Source organism: Fukomys damarensis, unplaced genomic scaffold, assembly GCF_012274545.1.
Source record: "Fukomys damarensis isolate Sample0158 unplaced genomic scaffold, DMR_v1.0_HiC HiC_scaffold_16, whole genome shotgun sequence".
Classification (NCBI taxonomy): Eukaryota; Metazoa; Chordata; class Mammalia; order Rodentia; family Bathyergidae; genus Fukomys; species Fukomys damarensis.
In genome coordinates, this window is record NW_022900928.1 from 97326644 (window position 1) to 97353914 (window position 27271).

The following is a 27271-nucleotide window of genomic DNA, read 5'->3' on the forward strand; positions in this document are numbered from 1 at the left end:
ATTGTGATAAAACACAAATCCCACAAAATTTACTATCCTCGCCTTTTTAATATGTACAGTAGAATTAAGTACATGCTTATTGTTATGCAGCCAGTCTCCAGAACTCTTTTCATCTTGTGGTTGTTTTTTAAAGAAACGTGAAGAGAGGTGCATGTGAGCTTGGCTGATGAAGGCAGGAGCAGTTTTTAGCCTGTGCCAACCACAGCTGCTCTCTCCCCTGCCCCTGCCCCTTCCTGGTGTCCAGCCTCCTCTGCACAACCTGTGGGCACCAGCAGCACATGGGTGGTGCCCTCCACAGGGGCAGAACACAGCCTTCCAGGGAGATGTGGCGGCTTCAGAGATTAGGAAGAGATGCAGGGCTGAGGATAAGGGAGCCGGGAAAGACAAGGCATGCTGGGGCCCTTGTCACCTGTCCTTGTTTGCTTCCAGGTAAACATGACAACAGATTTGGAAGGAAGTGACATGCTGGTGGAGAAGGCAGACCGGCGGGAGTTCATCGACCTGTTGAAGAAGATGCTGACCATAGATGCTGATAAGAGAATCACTCCGATTGAAACCCTGAATCACCCTTTTGTCACCATGACACACTTGCTCGATTTTCCCCACAGTACACAGTAGGTGTCCTGCTCAGTCTTTCATGCCAGCAGACAGACTTTTTCTTTAAAGGCCTAGATAGTAAATGTATTAGGCTTTTTGCCTACCTGGTTTCTGTTGTAGCTACTTAGCACTTACAGCCAAAGGCAACCAGAGAGGCAATACATAAATGAATGCATTCCAGTAACACAGTTGTAAAATCGCATGAGGGCTGGGTTGGGGTCCTGGACTGCAGTTTGCTGTATACCAAAAAGGAGAGGAAGAAGAGCATGGGAGAGCATGAGGCTGGATGACCAGATTGGTTTCTGTACATGAAAAGGAGTCCCCCAAACAGCAATGTCTTAGTACAGAACTAGTTTCAGCACCAAAGGTTACTCTTAGAACATCCTAAGGGAGACCCAGTCAGTTCCTAATTGGGTTTGATCACTTACTTGCATGCTGTGTGCTGTGCCAGGAACATGGAGAAGGGCCCCTGTCCACTGATCTTATGGTCTGTAGGAGAGCAAAAGTGTAAGGCATAGGGTACTCTGAGGGCAAATAACAAGCAGCCTCGCTTGGCAGGCCAAGGAAGACCCTAAGGAACTGAGCCCTGAAGGGTGAGGAAGAGGATGAGTATGAATAGGCAGGTTCTGGGTGTACCCGGTCTTGGGCAGGACCATACACCAGACTTGAGGGACGTGGGCAAGAGTCCCAAGGCCACAGGAATAAGACAAGGGCAAACCTACATGAGGAGAATGTGGGTCTCTGTCCAAAGAGCAATGAAAGGTCATTAAAGGACTGGTAAGCAGGAAAAGGGCTGGCTAGCTGTGTGTTAAGCATAGATCTACCTGCTGCTGCGCAAATAGTCCACAAAGATGTTCACCAGATCTCACAACTTGGAGGTTGGTGGTAACTTAGTAACAGCTGTTTTGGTGCAGTGGCAGAAGCACAAACCCATTTAGCAGGTTGAAAGATCAAGTGAGAGGCACTGAAATAGAGAACAATCTTTTAAGAAGAGAAGCTATGAAAGAGAAATAGAAGGTGACTGGGGGAGGGATTAAGGAAATTTTTTTGAAGAACAAGGAGACTTAATTTCAGATACTGATGGGAAGAATCTGTTAGCAAATGAGAATGAAGGAAAAGGATTCTCAGGGCTGATTTTCTGAGAGAGTGGAAGGGGCTGGATTAGAACATAGGAGGAGAGATAGGCAAATGTCACCAAAGATTGGCAGATCAAGAAATGAAGGTATCAGCTGGTGAGCTGGTTTAGTGGGCAAAAGTTGAGGGGATTCCTGTCAAGACAGCTTCTGTCTCTCCAAAGTAGGCAATGAGCTTCAGTTGAGAAGGTGTCTTGTTTAAAAAGGGAGAATATTTAGCCGGGCGTGGTGGTGCAGTCTGTAATCTCAGCGCTCAGGAGGCTGAGCCAGGAGGATCGCCGTGAGTTCAAGACCAGCCTGGCTACATAGTGAGTTCCAGGTCAGTCTCACTACATAGTGATACCCTGTCTCCAAAAGGTAGAATATTTACATAGCTGGGACAGAAAGTGACAGAGAAGACTGACCAGAGAAATTTGGTTGGACTGTTGAGTGCTAAGGTTGAACATGAACAATTAATATTGTAACTGACCTCCTCAGGTGAAGGCAGAAAGAAAACAGACAGCTCGGTTTGTCCAGGTAGAATTTTTGCCAAGCTGTTAAGAGAAAAAGACAAACAGACTAGGAAGTCAATTTTGCTAGCATTAGAGTGGCTGTAATCCAAATTGGGAGCCATCACTGCAGAGAAAGGAAGTGAAGCTGGGAGGGGTCCAAGTGAAATAAGTGCCGGGGTCAACTTCTGGGGTAATTAATGTAGGAACAGTTAAATGAGCCAGGTGGGTGGAGAATGTGGCTGAGCTTCTGGTTATGAGAAGTGTAGTGGTTTGATATCTGAACAGGTAGAGGGACTGGGGGCAAGGTCACTAGGAAGAGAGGTCAGTGAGGAGCCAACATGTTTAATGAGTCATCAGCGCAGTCTCTGAAATCTTCTTGGGTGGGCAGGGAATGGCTTAGAGAGGAAGACAGAGCCATTGGCAAAGGCCTGCCTCGGTGAGTGAACGGAGAGGTTTTTGGTGGGTGGAAGTACCACTTCTACCTGAGGTACTTGGGACATGAAAGAATAACATATTCTTAATAAGAGAGCAACATGTTCTCTTAGATGTAGAAGCAAAGGAATACTGTAAGAAGAGCCTGGAGATCAGAGAGGTCTATGGACCACTGCTGGCCCTACCATGGCCAGAATCAGGTTGGGCAGAGTCTCTGGGCAATACCCAAGCTTACCCAGCCTTCGAGAAGGGAATGGGTAGCACCAATCACTGGGTGTTTTCTCTGTTTCAGTTCTGTTCCTTCACAGTCAATGGAGCAAGTCAAATCATATTGCAAAAGCCGGGCAGTGCCTCCTTAATTCAGACCCACACTTGAAATGACCAGGTCCAATAAAGAGGCAATCTGGAGCAGTCCCTTCCAAACCTGGGTTATGAAATCCATCCTGTTTAAAGTATGCCAGGAGCCAGTGAAGATGGTACTGACAATTTAGAATCCAGAAAATGGGCTAAGAAGGAAAGGTGGGTCTCTGAGCACACCAGCACTTACCTAACACTCAGTCCCAGAACTTGGTGTGAAGACAGTGGGCCTCCAGGCCACCCTTCTGCAGACTCCACCCTTGGGGCCAAGCCCCAACTACCCAGGTGAAAGAGACCCACTTTCATACCAGGATTTTAGCTCATGAATTAAGAATCAGTCTTCTGGCCAGGTGTGCTGGTATAGACCTGTAATCCCAGCAGTTGGGAGCTGAGGCAGAAGGATCACCAGGACTTTGAGGCCAGCCTGGGATGCATAGCAAGACCCTGTCTCAAAAAATTAAAAAAAAAAAAAATTTAAAACAGTCTTCTCATAAACTAACCCAAAGTAAAAGTGCTTGCCTCAGCCTCATAATCAAAGCTCAAACCATTTTAGCAAGAAACCTCTTGACTCTGAAAGCTTTGCATTGAACTGTCACAAAACCACTGACTGCTTTATATACATTCCAAAAATCACATACAGTGCATTGTTGTTGTTGTTGTTATTTTTTAAGTTTATTGGTACATGTTAGGCATACAGTACGGTTACATTCATCATTAGGATCTTGTATCTTTACATGACAGGTCTTGGTTCTCATTTTTTCTCCTTATCCCTGCCCTGACTGCTTTATATACATTCCAAAAATTACAGTGCATTGTTTTATGCCTGCAGCCTCCATCCACATGAAGGCACTCACGATGGACTCGATACTCGGTAGAAGCTTCAGACTACTGGCACTGGCAGCATTGTTAGCGAAATACTTCACTGCTATTATTCATGAGTGTGTCCTCTCTTCTCTGCAGGCTCCATAAATGTTTATTTAGCATGTATTGTGTGACCAGCATAAGAAGTCATTAATTTAGAAGTAGGATTCCCTAAGTTCTAAGTTTTTTGAAACTTTGTAACACCCTTTCCATGAAAAGGATGTTTAGGTCTAACCTACAAATATCTGCTTAACCCAAAATATAGTGTACATAGTAGACATTTGTAATCTTTTTATTTTATTTTATTTTTTGTACTGGGAATCGAACTTGGGTCCTTGTGCTTGTGAAGCAGGCAGTGGAACCACTGAGCTAAATCCCAGGCTGTAATCTTAAAGTCATAGAGAAATATTACCTTTAGTTAATTACATACTTTCTTCTTCTTCTTCTTCTTCTTTTTTTTTTTTTTTTTTTTTTTTTTCCCTCTTTTGGTACCGGGGATCGAACTGTGGCAGAACCATTGTGCCAAATCCCTGGCCATTACATTCTTTCTAATTAAAATACACTTAACTTATAAAGTTAAAGATTACTAGCTTGAATATTCGCATTTGAGGAACGGTGACTTTACTGAAGACAGAAGTGAATGAGGAGCAATGTATAGACTCTGGAGAACACTTATCACAGAGCTCAGGAACTGGGGTAGGGAGTGAGACAAGGTCTCACTATGTAGTTCAGGCGGGCCTTGAACTCACGACAGATCCTCCTGCCTCAGCCTCCCAAGTGCTGGAAGTACAGGTGTGTGCCACCATGCCCAGCTTCTGTACCACTTTTATATTTAGTTAGGGTTTTGTTTTGAGTGGGAGAAGAAAAAGAAAGAATTTTACTTCATGTAACTGAGCAAGAATTAGAAAAAGCAAGGATGAAGGGGGAGTGTGTATGTGCATGTGTGAAGATTGCTAATACAGTAATTACCTCGGAGCTTCCTATACTTCAGCATTACCCACAAAATAGGAACAGTCATTCTATTTCCATCTAGTGGAGTTATAGAGCTGAGTGAGATATTGCAAACACAATAAATATTAGCTCTGTTCTTAGTTTTTGGTGTCATCCATGTTTTCACTGTATGCCCAGCTCCAGCGAGGAGCAAGAGTACCCATGGTGCTGCTGCTGAGGCAGAGTTCCTTGGCCATCCCCTAAGTGATGCTGGTGTCCCCAGGTACCTGCAAAGTGCACACAGCTGTCTTTGGGGAAGGCAGAGGTAGGTCTGTCTATGCTGCTGTTCAGTGTACCAGTCGAGAGCTTATCCATGTTTATGGGCCAGAAACTACACTGAGATTTGAGACTTTGCAGCAAGGCTGCAGGGGTGTGGGCAATGGATAGCGGGGAGTGCAGTGAGAACAGTCTGGTGGTGTCATCCACAGAACCTTTGTCCACCACTGTGGGGACAATGGGATGGTCACAGATGTACAGATTTTGTGTAAGAATCCCACATTTACACGTAAAGCTAAGTATCACTGGTTATATTTATTGGATTAATCATGTTCTTCTCTTTTTCCTACCTTACCCTCTTTTCCCTGTGTCTCTCTGCCTCTCCCTTTTACATAAACAGTGTCAAATCATGTTTCCAAAACATGGAGATCTGCAAGCGGCGAGTGAATATGTACGACACAGTGAACCAGAGCAAAACCCCTTTCATCACACACGTGGCCCCCAGTACATCTACCAACCTGACCATGACCTTTAACAACCAGCTGACTACTGTCCACAACCAGGTAAATAGGGAGCAGACAGGCAGACAGGCAGGCAGTGGGGCTGATTGTGTGGGCAGCAGGACTTGGATTCCCCTCCTAGCCCAGTCAGGAGGCAAAGTCCCTCTTAGGGAGCACTTAACTTCCATGGTTATGCCCTTTGACCAACTCCGGTGTTCTTTGTATGACTACTGGCTCCACTCAGAGGTCCCAGAAAAGGACTTACAAAGGGCCTTCTTTCTGCAACAGAACCACTTCCTGCTCTCCTCTGCCTGATGTGGCGCTGGGAAGAGGAGATGCCATGATGCTTTTGTGCCTGACCTCTGCCCAGTAAGGAATTCCAGAACTGAAAAGGACTCATGCACCTCCCCTCATCCCACCACCCTTGGTCCATGTAATCTCCTTCCAGGACAAATAAAATCTGTCCTTTCTCCAAGCCATGGGGAGACCAGCTTATTGGGCCATTGGCAGGATCCTAGCAGTTAGAACTAAAGGGGCCAGAAAACTAAAAGTTTTTTCCCCCACAGATTTTCAAACTTTTGCAGAAAATTAGAATTCAGCAATGCAATATAATGCTTAAAACATGGGAAAATACTTACTGAATGATAATCTCTAAGCTCTAACTCCGACTACCTCTAGAGTCTAAGATTCTTTGTTTACTTTCATCTTCCAATCTCACAGTTCCCCTAAAGAAGTATCCCGAGATTTCTCTTGATATCAATCTATGAAAAGAATGCTTGTGTGTATACTTACGCATGAGTGCACATGAACACACACACACTCACTGCAGTGAGGAGAGGAATGTGTATGTGCCATACTTGAAGCATGAAAACCTTCACCAGGCTCTCCACTCTGTTGTCAGGTCCCTACCATCAATGAGAAATCACTGGCCTCTGCCTTTCATTCACTGTTCCTGCCTGTCCTGTCCTATTTTCTAGGGATTTGAGGCAAGGCTGGAGGGTTCTTTTGTGTGATGGGTGCTAAGGCCCAGCTTTACTTCCTTCTGCCCAGACACTACCAGCTACCTGGAATCTGCTGTCCCATGGGGACCATTAGTATTGTTGAAGCTTTCCCTTCATGGTTAGGGCCAAAGAAAGGAACATTTCCATCCCATCCCTAGCCCAGACCTAAGGCTAGGGGGTCTGTAGCAAGATGTAAACTTCTGACAGCTACCACCATGGTTTTGTTCATTACCTCCTGAGCTTCTTCCATCAGTCCTCGTGAGACTCTTGATCTTAACCTGCCAACCCCAGATTGCATATTTCCATCTGCCATCTGTCCACCTCATCCAATACCAAAGGATAGGAGTGTGGGGCAGAGTCCGCCTCAGAAACTTGCCTCAGGTCAGGCGAGTCCCCCCAGATCATCCTCGAAATGGCTGTCTGTACTGTGCTGCAGAACCACATCCTGGGCTCCTGACCATGCCAGGAAGGCTACCTCCATATTACCTGTGAGATGGCATCCAGCGTATCCACTCCAAATACTGTGTCCTGAAGACCAAAAGGGCTACTCATCTCACTAATGGAACACCCCTCTTCTCCAAAGCACTGAGATCTTCCAAATCTGGAAGAGACTGGAAGCTTTGTAAAGCATTTGGGCCAGAGTACTGGGTAAAGGGAAAAGCCATCCTACAAAAGCAAGGAGTTTGAGAATATGCTGTCCATTCTCTGGCACTGGATACTACTGTACCTCATTTTGAATATATCAGGGAAAAGTTACTCGGTATACTGAGCCTTAAGCACTAAGGCCAACTTTTCTCTGACAATGTCATGAAGTAGCAATATTACTAATAGTGAAAACTTACTGTGTCCCAGACTCTACTAAGTGTGTCATACTTCTTAATCCTCCCAGCAACAGTGTATATAAGATAGGTACTAGGATTGTTATCATTTCCATTTTAGAATAGAAAACGAGCACAGAGCAATTAAACCTCTTACCCATGGCTGTTTTTTTAATTCATGCAAGATGGGCTTGGGCTTTGAACCCAGCACTCTGATGTGTCTGTGCTCCTAAAACACATGCACACGGCACCACACAAGTTCCATGAGCTCCTCAATGCCTTTCTTCAGTGGCCTCTGCTCCCTAAAATCCAACAAGATTTCCTGTTCACTCTAGTAGCTTGCTCTCTATATGAGCTCCTTGGACTTTTTCTGCACACTTAAATATTCAGAAGCAATAAAATACACTCATGGTTTCCTGTTAGAAGTAGGACATTAAACTACATGAACATTTCCTTGCTCCCCTTAACATCTATACAGTAGACTCACCAAAGAATCTTTTCCCAAGTGGCCACTAATCTGTAATTCTTTATGTCTTAAAGAAGCTGGGTCAATGATATATAGCCCCTTCTATCTGCAGGAAGCTGATTTCCCCTACTTTCTAAAACTGTTACCCGTATAGAAACATATTGAATGAGGAGCCCTCTGTTGGGTATTCTTAGTGTAATCCAGTGGATCAGCCACTTCCCTAACCTAGTGTTCTTTTTTTTTCAGACAGGCTGTCACTATGTAGTCCAAGCTGGCCTTGGCAATCTTCCTGCCTCAACCTCCCAATCAGGTGCCCCTTACCACACCTGGTCACACCAGTTATTCTAATGAATTTTAACTTGTATTTATAGGCCAACCTCAGACCTTTATGAGTGTCAAACCATTTAAACATCTATTACAACCATGATTCTGTTTGCAAGAATTATTCATCCCATTTTTTTAAAGGCCACTTTGCCAATAAACTTAACTTTTTTCTTATTATCTCCATTTGTTAGCCACAGAGCTCTTAGTTATCCCTCTGCTCCTCTTAAACAGGTAACAAACTAGTTACCTTTCCCAGTACCACAGAGGATACAGAGAGGTAGAAAACTTTCACCTACTCATGTACTTCTTCAGCCAAGCCTTAGATTAGAAACTGGAGGGAACTTGCCTGCATGCTAGTAGTCACACTGTGGACAGGGAGGGCCCAGGTCAGGACACACCTTGATTCGTCCTTGAATCTACAAGAGCTGAGGATTCAGCTTCTCAATGAGCTCATGGTCTTCATGGTGAGAAGAGCCATAAGCAAACCCAGATAAATACTAGTGCAGACTGGGTGCATGAAGGGAGGCGGGACGGGGGTGAATATCACTTCAGGCTGCAGTGGAAGTGAGCCCAGGGGCTACACTGTACTGTGTGAGAGCTAGACAGGAGCAACTTGCTATTGACAGGGTGGGTGGGGGAACAGTCCACTGTGGAGCACAGAGATGCAGGCCAAGGACCTCAAGCACAGGGCTTGCATAGAACTCTGTGGGCCAAAGGATTTGTGTGAGATGCAAGACCTGTGTTCACAATAGGCTTGGAAAACAATGAACAGATTAATCTATCATGTGCCGAGAGCCTGGAGAGTAGAGAAAGAGATGTTGAGAAGGGAAGGAAAACAAGAAGACCCAGGCTAAGGCGCATAGCCCATGCTCACTCACAGTCCCAGGAGGTTTGTGAGTAGGCCTGACATGCACAGAGCACTTCCAGAAAGAATATCTGGCCACTGTGCCCAAGAAGAGCTGGAAGAGAAGCAGAGGCCAGGGCATCACTATTCAGGGCCTTATGGGACCCCAGCCCCAGGAAGGAATAACTGAAAAGAATTGGGGCACCTGGAGCAGCAGGAACAGTGACTGACCATAGAGAGGGACAGCTCAGCATGAGCTGGGGAACCTAGAGGACATTGGTGCCAGGGCCCTAAGCAGAGAGACCTTTGGGGGCTGGAGCAAGGCACAACATGTAGTATCTGAGTAGATGGGGGTGTGTTGGGAGGCCTCCAGAAGAGAGGGCAGCATGGGAAGACATCAGTGACAAAACAGTCTCGGTTCCTACCTGTGTGTACCCATACCCGGCTGTTGTGCCTGGACACACATTTTCAAATACTTAGCTTCAATCCTAATCCACATGCCACAATGTAGTGATTGTTTTCAAACAAATTGCTTTCCTCTAAAATTCAGCACAAAATCCTTCTGAGTATAAAAAGCATATGTAAAGCATATGGCGCTTGCTGTCAACCCTAACACATACATATACTCTACTCAGCATTGTCTGTGTGTGTGTCCAGGTTGGCCATGTGCCTCTTCTCCTCTGCATTCCTTAGTCTTTGTAACTTCTACAGGCAAAACTCTGGTAGACAGTGTGCTACTGTTAGCCTCCCCTCAACTTGCTGAAGGATCGGTGTGAGGAAAGTTAAGAAGGGAGAAACTGGAGAATTCCCAGTTTAGAATGGTTTTCCTTCTGGTGCCTTGCTTCCTGTTGAAATTCTATTTCAAAAGATGTCTCTTTCTGAAGGAGAAAGGAGAGAGGACATCGTTGTGATGGCTTGCACTTGTCAAACCCACCTCCACTGAAATCCTCTTGATCTCCAGCCCCTCTGCCTTCCATCCTAGTAACCAAATGTCAGCCTCAGTGCCAGGAACTCAAACAAGAGAGCCCAGTTTCTGTGAGCCCTGTAGTGCTGGGTCTCTAGTTCACATCTCTACAGAAGCTGGCTCAGCAGCATCTAAGGGTACCGTGAGCACAGCCCTGAGCAAGAAGGCTCTTCGAAGAGCCCTGCTCTGACTCTTCCTGGTGCCGGTGCTTCTGTGCTGAGGTCTGGGTACCTGGGACTTGGATCTTCAGAATCTGCAGAGGCCTCTTCCTGGATCTGTCGCCCAAGTATGGACTTCATCACCAGGCCCAAGGGGAGGAGAATGTGAGCAGAGCTTGGACTTGTGGGCTAGCAGCACTGTCCATGTGCATCTGAAGTCCCTTGAGTTGGTGGCACCGGGCTAGGCAGGGAGAAGCAAGGCAGGAGTCAACTCCTCATCATGTTGTTCCAGTGTAGAACCCAAGGACTCCCAAAACCCTCAACTCAGACCTGGCCTTCCAGGTTCCTAGGAAGGTATAATTTATCTAAGGGGGGGGGGTGGATGTTTTATTAAATAGTTTCCTAGCCTAACTAACTTTTCAGTATGTAGACATATAGTACACAGGTGTCCCTTTGACTCTTGTTTGGGCCCCATAAATGCAAGGAGCAGACCTGGATATAAGCCTCAACGTTGCTCATGTGTCTCCTGTGCCTTCCAGTGACTACCTTTTCCTGAGACTTACAACTGGACTTCTGCTTCTATTTTGCTTTTTACTCTTAGTTTTTATTTGTTCTTTGAGTTCATTTATTTGAGATTCATGTCTCCCGACATACCACCTCCCTCATTTTTTTTTGTTTGTTTATTTTTGTTTAATCCTCATCATTCCTTTAGGCTCCCACCTCCACCAGTGCCACTATTTCCTTAGCCAATCCTGAGGTCTCCATACTAAACTACCAATCTACACTCTACCAGCCCTCAGCGGCATCCATGGCTGCAGTGGCCCAGCGGAGCATGCCCCTGCAGACGGGAACAGCCCAGATTTGTGCCCGACCTGACCCCTTCCAGCAAGCGCTCATCGTGTGTCCCCCTGGCTTCCAAGGTAAGCTGACAGAGCTGCTTCTTGCCTTTGTCCTACAGTCCCATCTCTGGGGCCTGGCACCTGCCAGCTCCTAGCAGCTTGCTTCCATGGAAGAAAGCCCTCATGTTTTCCTTCAGTGAGAACTGAGCTTGAATCAGGGGCTCCTATCCCACTGTGACCAGTAGGACTTGTGCTTCAGCACCAAGTCAATTTGTCATTCTTCTCACCACCTGCTAGTGATTGTGTCCCTGGCCAGCTGCCTGTAAATATGCACTTTGTCTTTGGGCCCATTGTTATGCTGATGTCTGCCCTGGCTTTCCTCATATTAAATACCCTGTTGCGATATCTATAGAGAGTTGCCAATCTCCCTAACTGTCAACATAGTCCCAGTTCATGTGGAGAATAGAAATCTATCTGGAAAGTACCTCTCAGGGCCTCCACTCCAAAATGATTCTTTGGCCATGACCCCAGCACTCTTCTCCTGTAGACTCCAGGAAGCTGAAGCTGTCTGGGTACCTTGTCACAATGCACACAGCAAGCTCAAGAATTTATTTTTGTAAACCACATGTGTAAGAACATGCCTGGTTCCTCACGGTTAGTTACTGCAATTCCAAAGAGACTCAACCTTCCTTTCATGGCATGTGCAGATACATCTCAATGGTCAGGATCCCTATTTTCTTGTAATTTGTCACCATAACTGTCCCACTTTGCCCATAGAGACTCTTAATTTGACCTCCTAGTTTTTAAAAACATTCAAAGTTTTTTGCAGGGAGGAGGGTGTTTTTTAATTTTAAAACTAAAGGGGAAATTTCCCAAAACCCGACAAGCAAAACCTGGTTGTCAGGTAGGTACTGAGAGATGACAGATTACACAGCTGGGATCTCTTCATCCACCTGTTTCCAGTCACTCACCCAGCTCCTCTCTCCCTCCTGGTTGTCTGGAATAGGCTTACAGGCCTCTCCCTCCAAGCATGCTGGCTACTCAGTGCGCATGGAAAATGCCGTTCCCATCGTCACTCAAGCCCCAGGAGCTCAGCCTCTTCAGATCCAGCCAGGTCTGCTTGCTCAGGTAATCCTTTCCTCTGTTACTGCTCACCCATGGTAATGTTGTTCACCAGGAAACTCCGTCTCCACTAACTCATAATGAGTTAGGAGTCATTGGAATCTATCTAATATTCTAAATGATCCCCAAGTGAATTACTTTCTTAAGTATCTGCTTACAATTTCAAGAAGAGATGTAGATATGGAGAGTCTAGGGAAATTACTATCAGATCTTTGTAATGCAAATTAATCTGAGAACTAGGTTTTAATCCAAAATCTGCTAGTAATTCTCAATGACCTGAGACAAGTCAGTTAACATCTCTTTGCCTCAAATTTCCTCCTTGTAAAATAAAAATGATTTTCTGAAGCCAAAAGGAGCCCTGGAGATTATCCCTCTGTTTTATAGTTGGAAAACAGATTCACAGAAGCCATGAACTAGAATCACCCCTTCTCTCCCTGTATAGCTACTCTAAACATAGGGTAAGGTCAAAGAGATGAAAATGGTTGAGATTTTATAAAGAATAATAGGGCTGGGGATTTAGCTCAGTGGTTCCGGCACCAAAAAAATATATGTGTGCGCGCGCGGTTGCGTGCGTGTGTATGTATATGTGTGTGTGTGTGTGTGTGTATATATGTATGTGTGTATGTATATGTATATATATGTATATATATGAATGAACTAAAGGTAACAGTAGCAATAACAGTAATGAATCCTCAATGACACTTGAACCCTAATAACAGATACATCATTATTACACCAGGCATTTTGCAGTTGTTAATTTATTTAATAATCCCTGCAACAATACAGTAAGGTGTTTGTCTCCATCTGACAAACAGCGAAACTAAATCGCAGTAACTCAGATATACAGCAGTGTGAGATCACAGAACCCAAACCCAAGAGGTCTAAGGCCAGCACCTATCTTTCACCTTCCTACTGTCCTTCCATCTCATTCTTTCTTCAGTGGGCATCAACATCAGTTATAGTTAGTTTAGAAGCACTTTAGTAAAGCAGATTCCCAAAGTGCTCCCAAAGACATTTTATTTATGGTGGCGTGTTAAATAGAAGTGGTTGTGATTTTCGGGGGGGACCAGAGATCAAACTCAGGACCTTGTGCCTACAAGGCAGTTGCAATGCCACTGAGCTAAATCCCCAGCCCTGTGGTTTTTTATGTAATCACATTGCATAGCTCTGTTCTTGGCTTTCCTTCACTCTACTGGCTTCTCTAGTGCTCTGTCATCTTAATCATGATAACTTTAATATATGTCTTGGTATCTGGTAGAGAAAGCTCTGTTCCCATGTATTCAATATTTCCTTGTCCATTCTAGTCTCTTCTTTTTGTATATGAATTTTTTTTTTTTTTTGGTACTGGGGATTGAACTCGGGCCCTTGTGCTTGCAAGGCAGGCAGCAGAACCACTGAGCCAAATCCCTGGCCCATGAATTTTTTTTAAATTTGAGATAGGGTGTTACTAAATTGTCCACACTGGCCTTGGACTTGAGATCCTCCTGCCTCAGCCTCCCAGGGTGCTGGGATTATAGGCATGTGCCACCACACCTAGCATCATAGGAATTTTTTTTCCATGTGAATTTTAAAATTACTCTCCCATTAAAATGTTAGTTTCAAAACAAAAAGAATGCTGATTGTTATTTATTGGACTTTATTATTTATTATTATTTATTGGATTTATATTTACTTTAGCAACAACTGACATGTTTTAATACCATCATTTTATTCATGAATATAGTATAACTATATTGTTAAATTTGGTAAGTTTTCCTTGTTGGAACAATTCCTATTTTACAACTTTGTTTCTATTAGTTTTATTACATTTTCTAGTTATTGGTATTTGGTTTATAGGACTATAAATGAGTTTGTTCTGTAGGATTTGTTATATAACAATCCTGTTTCAGTGAATTCTTTTTTTTTTTTTCTCATTGAAAAATGTATACTTTTTAGGTATACAGTACAGTTATATTCATCATTGGGATCTTGTACCTTCAGTGAATTCGTTTGATTTGCTGTGTAATCTTTTTTATTTGCAGGTGATATTGTTTGGTTTCTTGCTTTCCTGTCCTTACATCTTTTTTTTTTTTTAAGTTGCAGTCGTATTCCTGGGCTGACTAGGTCCTTCAAAAGCACGTTAAGGGCCAGGGATTTAGCTCACTGATATCTCTCCCGCCTCCCAAGTGCAAGGTCCTGAGTTGGATCCCCAATACCACCCCGCAAAAAAGCATGTTGAGTAACAGTGTTCATATTGGACATTTTTTACTTCTACCCAACTTTAAAGTAAATTCTTCTAGCAGTTTCCTCTTGGGTGTTTTATTTACTATAAATATTTGGTACAGACACTATCACACTTAAGTTTTTAATGAATATTGAATTGTATTGAACATTCTGCATCTTTTGAAATTCTTATGTTATTTGTTCTTATATTAACAGGTTGTGTGATCTAAACTATTGTATTTATAAGATAAACTTCATTGAATCATGTTTGTGTTTGGTATGACGGTATACTTTTAAATACTGGATTCCATTCGTAAATACCATAATAAGCATCTTTACATCTATGTTTGTGAGAAATGGCATATAAATTTCCCTTTCTTATAGAACCCTTATCTAATTTGAATACAGGGTTACACCAGCCTTATAAAATATATTGGTTACTAGCAGCTCTTCCGTCCAAACTGATACTGTGCAAGTGACCACTAACAGCAGCAGTTGGTGGCACACAGGCTTCCTTCTTCTTGAAAGATTATCAACACAGAACTTCTATTTTTAAAGCAGGTCTTTCCTTCCTGTCTCATCAGGCCTTGTAACTTCCTTTTGTAGCCTAATTTGGGAGTAGGGAATTCAGAAAAGACCAAAATTTATCAAAGGAAAGAACTGCAGCTTAAGCCAGGAGCAAAGAAGTTTGTTCATACTTCCTCTGAGTGGCAAAATTCCAGACCAGTCCCCAGTGCTGCTCTTCTGTGAGCCAGAAATCTATAGATTTCGTGTTGCTTTTAAGAGTAATTACGGGCCTTTTGTTGTTTGCACATTTAACCCAGTAAGCCAGGAACCCATCTCTGAAGGAAATAACAAGCAACAACTCTTCTTAGCTAAAATAGACATTCTTGTGCAGTTTGGTGGAACCAATAGGCTCAGCATTTCTGAGTTTGTTTCAGTTTTGTAATCATAGGAAAGAGCTCTGCCTTTTGCTTATTTAAGAAAGAATCTCTAGTGTATGATAAATCTCCAAGTTGATTTAACCTAAGTCTGTAATTGGGAAAGTGAATAAAAATGTGTGTACAAAGATTTTAATTGCTACAGTGATCATAACAGAGAACTGCTGGAATCAAGTTCAACGTTCGTCCCTGGGGGATTTGTTAAGTCAATAGATGAATGCATAAAATGGAGCACCATGTAGTCATTAAAAAGGACATAGTAGACCTGTGTGTCTTGACATGCAGAGATGTCTAAGATAATGTGTAAAAAAAAGAATTAACAAATTAAAAAAAGAAAGAATTATGGCCCTATCCAGAATCACACTATGTCTTTTGGTTTGTTGGTTGCTTTTTCTTTTTCTCTCTGCTTTTCACTTGATCCATGCCAGTGTTAGCCTGTTAAGATGGCTTCTTTCCTAGAGGTTTTTAAATGATCCTTCTGAAGGACAAAAATAAGTCAAATTACAAAACTAGCATGGTGACTATTTTGTTAAAAAACAGTCATTAAACCTTCAAGCTGAATCCTATTTTGTTTTTGTTTTTGTACCAGGAGTCAAACTGAGGGCCTGGCCTCATCTTGCCAGGCAGGCACTGTACCACTGAGCTACATCCCGGCCCTAATCGTAAATTTCTAGGTTTCAGGCAGAAGCATTCTAAAAAGTATTTGCTTTAAATGTATCCAAAAACTTGCATCATTCTTTTCTTCTAAGTACTTAAAATCTTTTCAAGAACTTTATTTGTGAAGGCTTGAGTCTTTAATCAACCTCTTTGTATTAATGTTATTGTCTTTGCCCCTTTCCTCTGTGTCCCGCAGAAACAGCACATGTTCCCTACAAGGAAATGAATCTCTTGGGCCACCCTGAAGGTGTCTGCATGTCTGCAGACACCCTGAAGGTGTCTGTGTCTTCTCACAGCAGGGACTTAGGCTGATTTTCATGAATTGCCTACAAAGAGAAAAAAACATTAGGGGACCTCACTTGGCTCACGCTGCCCTCAAACTCCAGATCCTCTTGGCTCAGCCTTAAAAGTGCAGGGATTATAGACATGTGCCACAACACCCACCTAAGAAAACTTTTTTGATACTCCTAAAAGGAGCTGTCACCTCTGTCCTTCCATGCCCAAGCCACAGCTGGCATCTTAGAGCCACCCACAGAAATTGTGAATGAGCAGGTGAAGGCAGGAGATGGGAAGTACAGTTCCTGACTAAGAAAATACAGTGGTACTTCAGTTCATGAACTTAATTCTTCCCACAATTCTGGTTGCAAACTGAATTGGACAAGAACTGAATCAAATTTCCCCATCCCAAACCCCCTTTGACTATCAAGGCTGGATCAGAAATTCAGAAATGCCAGACCTTTGTAGATGCCATTTTTACATGGAATTTCCATATTCTTTGTTTTGTTTTGTTGTTTTGTTTTTGAGGCAGGGTCTTGCTGTGTAGTTCAGGCTGGACTTGAACTCTGTAGCCCAGGCTGGCCTTGAAATTCACGGTGATCCTCCTGCCTCGTCCTCCCTTTGTATTTTTCTGGCTAACTGAATCATTTATCACTTGAATCCCTTTGAATGTTTACCTGAAGACAGTATTACCTGGAACTCTTCACACTGTACAAAATACCAAATTTCATTGCCTCTCACTCAGAAACCTCGGCTAATCACAACTTCAGACCAGTCTTTCCCACCATGTTGCTGTCTGCTCCTGTGTTGTTTGGTGTGGTTGATGAGTAAGGAACACTTGATCACACCACTTTATGACTTGCCACACAGTCTGGTCCCAAGTATGGCCCATCACATTTGTTTCATCTCCACAAAAAGAGGTAGGATATTGACTGGTAGCATGGAATTACATTGCCCATGTTCATACATCAGCTCTGCCTCTTACAGGCTGTGTGACATTAAAGAGATTATTTTTGAAATTTAAATTTCATTCTTTTTCAAAGAAACACAGCTATGTAATTTTTTTTGGTTGGTTGTTTGGTACCGGGGATCGAACTCAGGACCTTGTGCTTGCAAGGCAGGCACAGTACCACTGAGCTAAATCCCCAGCCCTGGCTACATAATTTTTTAAAGTTAATGCCACAGACTGATAAGGAATATCTGTGGTACAATTGAAAAATACCATGTTTAAATTTATAAAAAGTATATTACACTAAAAGACACACTGCCATTAACTCCACTCAAAATATTTCCACTCACTTGGTACACACTTATCCCATTATTTTTGGCACTTTGAGTAACAGTTCTGAAAGTTCTCTTTCATGAGTATCTTCAGTTACGCTGCCATGGCTCCTTCCATATCCTGAATTGATTCAAAACATTTACGTTTCATGGTCATTTTCATTTTGGGGAAGAGCCAGAAGTCACACAGTCCTAGTTCTGGGTGAATAAGGTGGGTGAAGACACACCAGCATAGCTTTATTTGACAGAAATTGCTGTAAACCTCATAGTTCACTGCTCTTCCCCATTTTTAAAATCTCTCTCAAAACAAAAATTTTACCTTGACCATTCAATCTTACTTAACTCCCTGTTTCAAAATAGCATACCAGGCCAGGCACAGTGGCACAAGCCTGTAATCCCAGCACTTGGGAGGCTGAGGCAAGAGAATCGCTGCAAGTTTGAGGCCAGCCTGGGCTACATAGTGACCTCAAGCCCAGCCTGAATTACAGCAAGACCCTGTCTCAGAAAAAAATCTTAAATAAATAAATAGCCAGACTGCTTTTTATTGACATTTAATATTATAATTGACTTCCTATTATGAAAGATGAAAACCTAGTTCCCATTCCCCTCCCACCATCATAACACACACAGAATGTCTTACTCCTTAAATTCACTTTTCCTTCCTTTCATTCCACTCATATAATTTTTTAATTCATCCAACTTTGTAGTATTTACAGTTATATTACTCTGGCTAATCATAATGTACGATGATTACATTTCCTTTCTTACACAACTTTTTATTTTTCCTGTCATTAATGGGTCTTGGGTGTTTTTTTTTTCTTTTTATTGAGTTTATTGGTACATTTTAGGTATACAGTACAGTTACATTCATTACTGGGATCCTGTACCTTCACATGACAGGTCTTGGTTCTCATTTTTTCCCCTTGTCTCTGCCCTCCCTTCACCCCCTCCTCCCCTCCCCATTTACAAATGCTTTATTTCCATTTTTTCATTTTCTCATATTTTTTCTTTTCCCTTATTCCCTTTCCCCTACCCTTCCCACTTTCCCTATACCTTTAGCCCTTTTCTTCCTATTTCACACTATTAATTATCCCATTAGAATCTTGTGTACTGTTATAGTTTTTCACACCAGAGAAACTATTCAGTATTTACACATGTGTGACTTATTTGTTTAACTTAAGAGTATATCCTCAATATGTATCCATTTTCCTATGAATGACTCTAATTTCTCATTCTTTATGACTGAGTAGTATTCCATTTTATAGAAAAACCACATCTTCTTTATCCAGTTTCCAACTGATAGGTAGATGGGCTGTTTCCAAGTTTTAGCTATTACAAACTGTGCCGCTATAAACATAGGTACACATATGTCACTGTGGTAAATGGGTCTTGTTTTTAAACTGGATTCATCTTCTGTGTATCATTATGCAGCCCCATATCCTCCAGAGCTATAAAAAAGTATGTGCGTTTAACATGTTATATTTGAGCATATGGACTTCAGTGTCTGTTATTTTTCTATCTGAAACGTTTTAAGGCTTTCTTTTTATCCACAGTGGTCTATTTTTTGTTTTTGTTTTATTTTTGGTACCAGTGATCAAACTCAGGTACTTATGCTTGCAAGGCAGGGGCTGGAACCACTGAGCTACATCTCCAGCCCTACAGTGGTCTGTTTTTATTGTGGGTCTTTTCTTCCTATATTGTCCCTGGAACCCTTTTTTGCAGTTTTATTCTTTCAGGGCTGGATATCAAACCCAGAGCCTCAGAAGTGCTTACCACTGAGCTACCCCCACAGCCACCTGTTTGCCTTAGAAGTTTAAAATTTTCCTTTGCTAACTTCTTCTGTTTTTTTTTTTTTTTTTTTTTTCCTTCTTCTTTGTAGAGTTCTTAGAATTTGGGTATTGGTACTTCTAAATTTTTTTCCTAATCCCTTACTTTTCCTCTCTATTTTCTGTGTATCTTCTATCTGTGCTACTTTCTGAGAAATGTCCCCAACTTTTTAAAAAATCTTTCTTGTTCACTGAGGACATATTGATAATAGATACATTTATTTTTCCTCTGTATGATCTTGTTTCATGGGTATATTTTTTTTTAACTCTGTGTGGATATTAATTGCAGATCTTGGGAAATTTTCCTCTGGTTTCTATTGTTTTTTGTTTCTTCTGAGTTTCTTTTGTTGTTTGTTTTAGGCTCTCTTGCTGGAAGCTTCCTGGGTGTCTGGCTATCCCAAACTCAGCATAGCAAATCCCCTAATTCTCAGGTGTCATTTCTGTAACTCTTTTCTCTTGTAGTTCTTTACAGTTGCCTTAGAATCATCCAGCCTCCCTCCCTAGAGGAGGTCTCAGCCTGCACAGCAGAGTTCTGGGAACTGAAAAGTTTATTATCCTTCCATTTGCTAATTCACTTGATAATCATGTATCTGTTGTCCCAGTTCCAGAATTTTGTTAACTGTTAAAGTCTCCTCACTTTTATGAATCTACTCCTCTATTTTAGTTGGGCTTAGGGAGAACAATAAATGTGTTTAGTTTGCTGTGTTTCTGGGCAAGTTGTTTAACTTCTCTGTGTCTCAGGATTGAACCCATGACCTTTGCAGTAAGCTACATTCCTAGCTCATTTATATTTTTATTTTGAGACAGTCTTGCTAAGACATTTAGTTGCCCAGGTTGAGCTCAAACTTGTGATCCTCTTACTTCAGCTTCCCACAGTGCATTGTGCCCCCCTACACACCCAGCTAGCATCACTCTTTTAAAATCCTTGACTTGTTATCCATTTCCAGATGTGTTTGTTTGTACATGTGAGTCAAAACACACATACTGAACACATGCCCAGTGTATGAAGCACTGCATTAGATGTGTAACCCATGATAGTCTTTTCCAGTCAAATGGAAAGAGAGAACTATAAGATATCCAACCCTTACATCCTTGACTGCCTTGATCTAAGCAGTAATCCTTTAAGTGTGTAACTGTAGGCAATTGTATTCAATATGAGTCACTTAATGACTAAAGGCAAAGAATGACAGAGGATACAAACAGTTTAAAACGTCACAAACACACACACACACACACACACACACACACACACACACATACACAAACACCCCAGTACAGTAAGTCCATTCAAGGAGGAGTCAGTCACGAGTTCATTTCAGATTTCTTAGAGCAAGCTTGGTATATAAAGATGGAAAAACTGGCTTCCTACTGATCTCTCATTTTTGTTTTGAGGAGTCAAAGTAATTCTCAATTAGGTTGAAAGTTGCAGCTAAGAATGCTACTTCCTGGGCTGGGGATTTAGCTCTGTTGCACTGCCACAAGCTCAAGGTCCTGATCCCTGGTACAAAAAAAACAAAAATGCTGCTTCCTACTTCTGGTTCTCAGATGTCAGCCACCAGGTTATTATTGGTCTCAGAATTGTGTAAACTTAGATTTAGAACATAACACAAAGTGGACCTGGGTGGATATTCTTTTTGGTGGTGCAGGGCCTTGTACATGCTAGGCAAGCTCTCTACCACCAAGGTACATTCACAGCCCCCTCTGAATGCTGACTGATAAACAAAAGGTAAATTATCAAGTGGCACTGGAGAGATAGGAAGCTTCCTTAGGGCAAGGAGTCACCTTGTCTGGCCCACCTTCCTCACGTGTAGCTGTGTGACAGAAGAAGTCAATAAATGACATTCTGAAAACTTGAAGCATTGCTTTGAAAGCGGATGCGTAAGTCATTCTTCAACATGAACGAATCCCTTCCATACAACTCTGTGCTCCTGTACTTCCTTATCTTCTATTTAGTTCTCATATGTTAATGTTGTCTCCCTTTAGCTCAGTTTCTGATGAGGCCAGAAACCAGAGCTCCACTTTAACACCAATCACAGGCTCTAGCACAACCCAGAGCACAGATAAAGTGCTAGATTCTGCAAATCAATTTGTGATTAACAAATGTGATGACTACAAATATCCTCTGTCCTACAGCAGGCCTGGCCAAGTGGCACCCAGCAGATCCTGCTCCCTCCAGCATGGCAGCAGCTAACCGGAGTGGCCACGCACACATCCGTGCAGCATGCAGCTGTGATTCCTGAGACCATGGCAGGCACCCAGCAGCTGGCCGACTGGAGGTGAGCAGGAGACCTGGTAGGGTGAGAGGTGCCTAGGATGGGAGGCATGTGTGCTGACGTTGTGGAACACACTGTAATGAGAGGTTATTTTTAAACAATATGCCAGGGAAAGAGAAAATCAGTTTTGCTGATATATATAATCAGCTGTCATTGTCCACTGAAAATTCAGTTACATCGTTTAATCAATGTAATTCACCAGACTTGGCTCCACATGATTCCTGGGTTTTCTGAGAATTAAATTCTGCTTTTAGAAAGCAAAGGTTTGTCACCAGTAAAAGAATGCACAAGAGAGTCCCCCAAAATTATTTAGTCCCTAAATAATTCTAGAAAGTATTCTCAAGATGTCTGGAGATATTACACCGTGGAGTCCATCTGGAGTCCCCTCAGAAGGCTTGACAGGCTAAAGTTTGTTTGGAATGGCAAACTCTGGAACATAAAGTGAGTGTGCCTCTTCAGTTACTGGTCTTGTCTTACAGATCCACATCCACAGACCCCAGAGGTACCCCATTTTCTACCTGCCAGCACACTGTACCCCTGCTATTTCCAGAATGCCACCCATACATCTCCCTGACTTGTATGGCCACCTGTCACTTTTCCTCAGGACCCTCCTCAATACCACAGTGCCCCTCTCCACCAAGTAGAACCAAATGGCAGTCCCCAAGTTGCCTCCCCAGACTCTTCTGCTGTCTCTCCTGCAGCACAAACTCCAGGTCCATTCACTCCCCTCTGCCCTCTGACAGTCTCTCTGCAATAGGAGCCTCCCATCACTCCTTATCTGACCTAAAGGGCTGTTATGAACAAAGAGCTCTCAGCAAAAGGTGGACAGGTAGAGAGAGACAGAAGCCCTCCCAATGGAGCTTCTGCTGCTTTTCCATCCTCTGTGTAAAGCAATCACATGAGCTGTCCCCAGGGGCCCACCTGCTCCCCACACCCAGCCCAGTCACTAGAAGCACTTTCAAACCAAGTATTACTCGCTTCATTCTGGCTCTGCTTGACCTGTCAGAAGTTAACATTCATGAGCCTCAGTTTCTTCTTCAGTAAAATGGGATAATGATGCTAACCTCACAAGATTGTTGCGTGGTTTAGATGAATATAAACCACAAAGCACTTGGCCTGTATTTAACATTCAAAATAGCACTCCCTGAACATGACAAGCGGTAAATAAGCCTGTTATCTTCCCTTCACCCATTCACAGAAGTTCCTGCTCGACAAGGTCACCTTTCTTCCTCCAGCTCATTAGGAATGGCAGCCAACTGGAAAGCTGTCTGACCAATTGTTGCTTTTCTCCTCAGCCATTTTTCTCCTAAAAGACCACACATGTGCCATATTCCCCTTTTTCCTTTGTCTTTACAACATTTATAGCTCATTTCATTTCAGCAGTACTCATACATTTACTCATTTGTGCACATTTTCTTATTCCTCCTCCCTCTTTTCCATATCTTAGGTAGTAATCATGGACATCTAAAGCTAACATCTTCTTCCTCATCATTTCACATGTGGGCCAAAGAACATCCGTAATCATGGCTAATAAGAGTTGTGCCAATGCCAGACTTGTTTCAAAGGAAAAAGAATGCCATGTGTCCATAGAGAAGTAGCAACAACAAAATAAAGAAGCCACATCAGTTTTTCTAAAGCCCATGTAAATACCTAAAAGACTATCAAAATCTTTATAAAAAGTTCATCTGCTTTTTTTTCTATTCATTCATTTCCCCTTTTTGCAAAGATAGAATGTGATTATTTTTAAAACTTCAAGTGAATTCTTCTTTGGCTTTTAATTTTATTATGTGTTAAATGGGCTTTTATGGGCAAATTTCTGAATTAATCACCACTTTCAACATTTTTGTGGGAAAACAAGGCATTGAACCTCATGCAACCCAAACTGTCAGAACTTTGAAATGTAACTCATTTTTAGGATGCAGGCTGCCTATATTTCTATCAACATGTGCTTCGTTGTTATTAATTTTTATTTAATACCAAACTCTATACATGTCTATTCAGCCTTCAGTTCCTCTAACTGTCCATTCAGTGAGCATGTAATTAACTGATCAGCTGCTACATGCCTGAGCATTGTGCTAGCCACTGAGGGAATTCAAAAGAACAGTAACGCTTCCTAACACCAGAAACATGGCTCCCAATCTTCAAAGTTTGTTTTTCACATTAACTAGAATTTCCTCATTAATAAAATTATATTACTAAGATCCTACCTACTTAAGAGATCAGAATGAAAAACTCCGTTTTTCATGATGCTTCATAAATTCTAAAATCAAATACACATATTATTGTTAAGCAATCCCCCTTTCAAAAATTTTTAAGTTGGGGGGAGTATTTACCCCCTCTCTCCAGAATTTGAACACTGACCCTGCACACTTGGAATTCCTCACCCTTGAGAGTCCTTCATCACCAATCTGCTGGGTTCCTCCCCTCCTTTAAACCAGCTTCAGCTTGACTGCTTCCGGAAACCCACCTAGGAAATTTACCTTGGGGGGCTGATTGCATTAGGGACTCCACAGATAGTGAGATGAGTCTCACAGTCATCATTTACTTGAGAGAAAGCTTCATCTTATAAAAGAGCTCTACCTCTAGAAAATCGCTTAGGAGCCTTGTCTTTCCATTTCCCTTTCAGAAACACACATGCTCACGGCAGCCATTACAATCCCATCATGCAGCAGCCCGCCCTATTGACCGGTCATGTGACCCTTCCCGCTGCCCAGCCCTTAAATGTGGGTGTGGCCCATGTGATGCGGCAGCAGCCAACCAGCACCACCTCCTCTAGGAAGAGTAAACAGCACCAGTCCTCTGTGAGGTAGGTGGTCAAAGGCCTTGGAAGACCATCCCAGAAGGTTGGAATGTTAAGGCAGTAGCTGGCAGCACTTCCTGTACCAGCCCTGCAAGTACCCTAAGGGTGGGGACCTGGGATCACTGCATATGTGACACCCTGAGTGCTTCAGTCCCTTTTGTTAAGGAAAAAATGAATCAGTGATTTTTGTTAAAGCACAGTGGGAAGATGTTTATTAAAAACTGGAAATGGGCGGGGATGCTGAATGAATCTTGCAGGGCTGGGGGGGGGGGGATTGGGCTTTGTTCTGCATATGGCATGGCAAGTGGAAATTTACAGCCAAGGATCAGTATCTGAGTCAGAAGATGGACAAATACTGAGGGGTAAGGAAGCTTCTGGCTAAACCGACCCAGTAGGATTCTTACTGAGAGCAGCCAGGGCTGGGGGGGTGATGAGGAACCTGAAATAACCAGGATGACCAGATACCAAGTGTGGGATCCTGGCTTAACTGATTTGAATAAGGCTGTGCACTAAAAGTAGATTTTACAAATGCATACATGGGTCTAGGAGAAGGCTCAGAGCCTGACTAAAGTCTGGCCAAAGAATTTTATCTTTTCCAGAAAACAAACTCATCTCTGAAATTTCATTTTGGAAATCACTTAACTTTTGCAGAAATACTATAGTTTACTCCCCAGCACTATTAAAAAAAAAAAAAAAAAAAAAAAAAAACAAAAAGATAAAAACAAGACACCTAGATAAAAGTACTTCCTTTAAAATCTAAGGTCAAGAAATGAAACAGGGTTGGGATTTACCTCAGTGGTACTGCTGCCTGCCTTGCAAGTGCAAGGTCCTGAGTTCGATCCCTGGTTTTAAAAAAATGGAATTTATTGAGCTCCTTGCTTAAATATAAGCGGTACCTTTAGTTATTCCCAGACACTAACCAGCAAGACACTAACCTTTCCTATTCTCTGTAACTCTCATCTCACCTCAGTGATCGTATAATCAAGGCTACATGCTCTATGGGCCCATTTAAATATAACTTCGGAAAAGGCAAACAGAGAGAGAGCTCAGAGCAGGGGTTTCCAGAGCAGAGTCCCTTGGTAGAGGAGGGGATTGCCTGAGAAAGTGGAGCATGGTGGAACTCCAGTAATGAGAAAGTTCCATATCTGGATTATAGTTGGGTTTTTTGACATTTTCCAAAATTTAACAAAACTCTTCATAAGGGGGCCAGGCATGGTAACCCACGCCTGTAATACCAGCACTCTGGAAGGCTGAGGAGAGAGGATCAAAATTTCAAACCCAACCTGAGCAATTTAGTGACTTAGTAAGATCTTACCACAAAAGAAAAAAATTTAAAAGGGCTGGGATATAGCAAAGTGCAAAAGCCCTGGGTTTATCTCCAGTACCACAAAAAAAGATTTCTTATTTGGGTTTGTCTGATAACTCCAGAAAATTCATCTCAGATCAGTGGCAACCCTCCAGAATGCTTTTGTTGGACTGCCTTTTTGTGTTGACAACCCACCCATGTCATTATTAGACTGGCAGCAAAAAAGGCCACTGTCCTGATCCTCATGTGCTGTTGTGCTTGGCCACTTAGGCAGTCACACAGAATACTGGTCTGACCCACGACTGAGCTTGGCCACCTCACAGACCAACTTGACCAAGCAGGGACCCTAAGAACCCTTGGCCTCCCCCACCTGTTTGGCAAGTCCCTTCCTCCCTGTCTTAGCACCATCCAGCTGGCCTCATGAAGGTTCATTGCTGGTATAGTTCAAGATCAAGTGTAATTGTTGCACAAGTTATGTGTTTGCCCATATCTAAAACCAGCTTTTAAAAATAGTCTGAAGCCAGGTGTGGTGGCACACACCTATAATCCCAGCACTTGGGAGGCTGAGGCAGGAGGATCGCTGTGAGTTCAAGACCAGCCTGTGCTACATAGTGAGTTCTCAACTACATGGTGAGACCCTGTCTCAAAAAAAAAAAAAAACAGTCTGAGACACAGCCAGGCATGGTAGTGCATGCCTATAATACCAGTACTCAGAAGGCTGGGGGCAGGAAAGCCAGCCTATGCTACAATAGTGAGTTTAGGGCCAGCCTAAACTACAAAGGGAGACCTTTCCTCAAAAAACAAACAAAAAAAGTCTGAGACAGCAGACAGAAGGTGTTGCATCCAGGCCTGCTTTTATCTGACGGTGTCAAGTAGAACACTCATGGGGCAGTAATAACAGTCTTAAAATCATAACACGATAGCATTAACAAACACATAGGTTTATGATAAATAGAAACGGTGGAACACTCTTACCAGTAAAACTTATTACCAGCCCCCATGAAAGACATAAACAGTATATCTCACACAGCTAGATAGAAAATCAAATAAGCCTACTTTTACTGAATTATTTTCATTTTACTGCCATCCCTTTAGCTAGAAGATGCTAAAATCTCTAAGGATTTTTCTGAGCCTAAGATGCATTTTTACATTGGCTTTGCTTTCTCACTGTATAGATATTGCCAGGATCTCTAAAGATTTGATTAGGGGTGAGGTATTTTTTTCCTAAAGTTACAAGAAACTACATTGTCTAACTTAGTAAAGAATTTCAGTTCAATACAAACCAAATTAAAAGGCCCTTGTTTAAGCAAGCCTTTTCCTCTGCACTTTCCCCAATTTCTCATTACAATTTTGATAGACTGGTGAGCCTCTCCGATACCCTGGGGTCAAAACCTAGAAAAATTGTTTTGTGTTTTCTCATTATATACACACATGCTTTCATGTCTGTGCCCTTTTCCCAGAGGAAGGAGGAGGGGAAAGTTCAATTTTAATGTCACCAAGGTTAAGTCCAGTAGATCCAGAAACTTTTTTTTTTTTCCAGAAACTCTTAAAAATAAGAATTTTCATATAATAAATGGTAGAACAATCATTAGCAAG

The 27271-nt window shown here is 42.5% G+C and overlaps 1 protein-coding gene across 4 annotated transcripts in view; it reads left to right on the forward strand.

Annotated features, from left to right (window-relative positions):
• Hipk2 (homeodomain interacting protein kinase 2) overlaps positions 1-27271 on the forward strand; it is a 124779-nt gene that overhangs the window by 73649 nt on the left and 23859 nt on the right. The window contains exons 5-10 of one of the 4 annotated variants that reach the window (XM_010631673.2): positions 430-614; positions 5478-5640; positions 10865-11072; positions 11998-12119; positions 21430-21572; positions 24196-24375. In XM_010631673.2, the coding sequence (XP_010629975.1) occupies positions 430-614; positions 5478-5640; positions 10865-11072; positions 11998-12119; positions 21430-21572; positions 24196-24375 (1001 nt within the window). The remainder of the gene's footprint in view (positions 1-429; positions 615-5477; positions 5641-10864; positions 11073-11997; positions 12120-21429; positions 21573-24195; positions 24376-27271) is intronic. The other 3 variants (XM_033764505.1, XM_019208570.1, XM_033764506.1) reach the window with 3 other exon arrangements.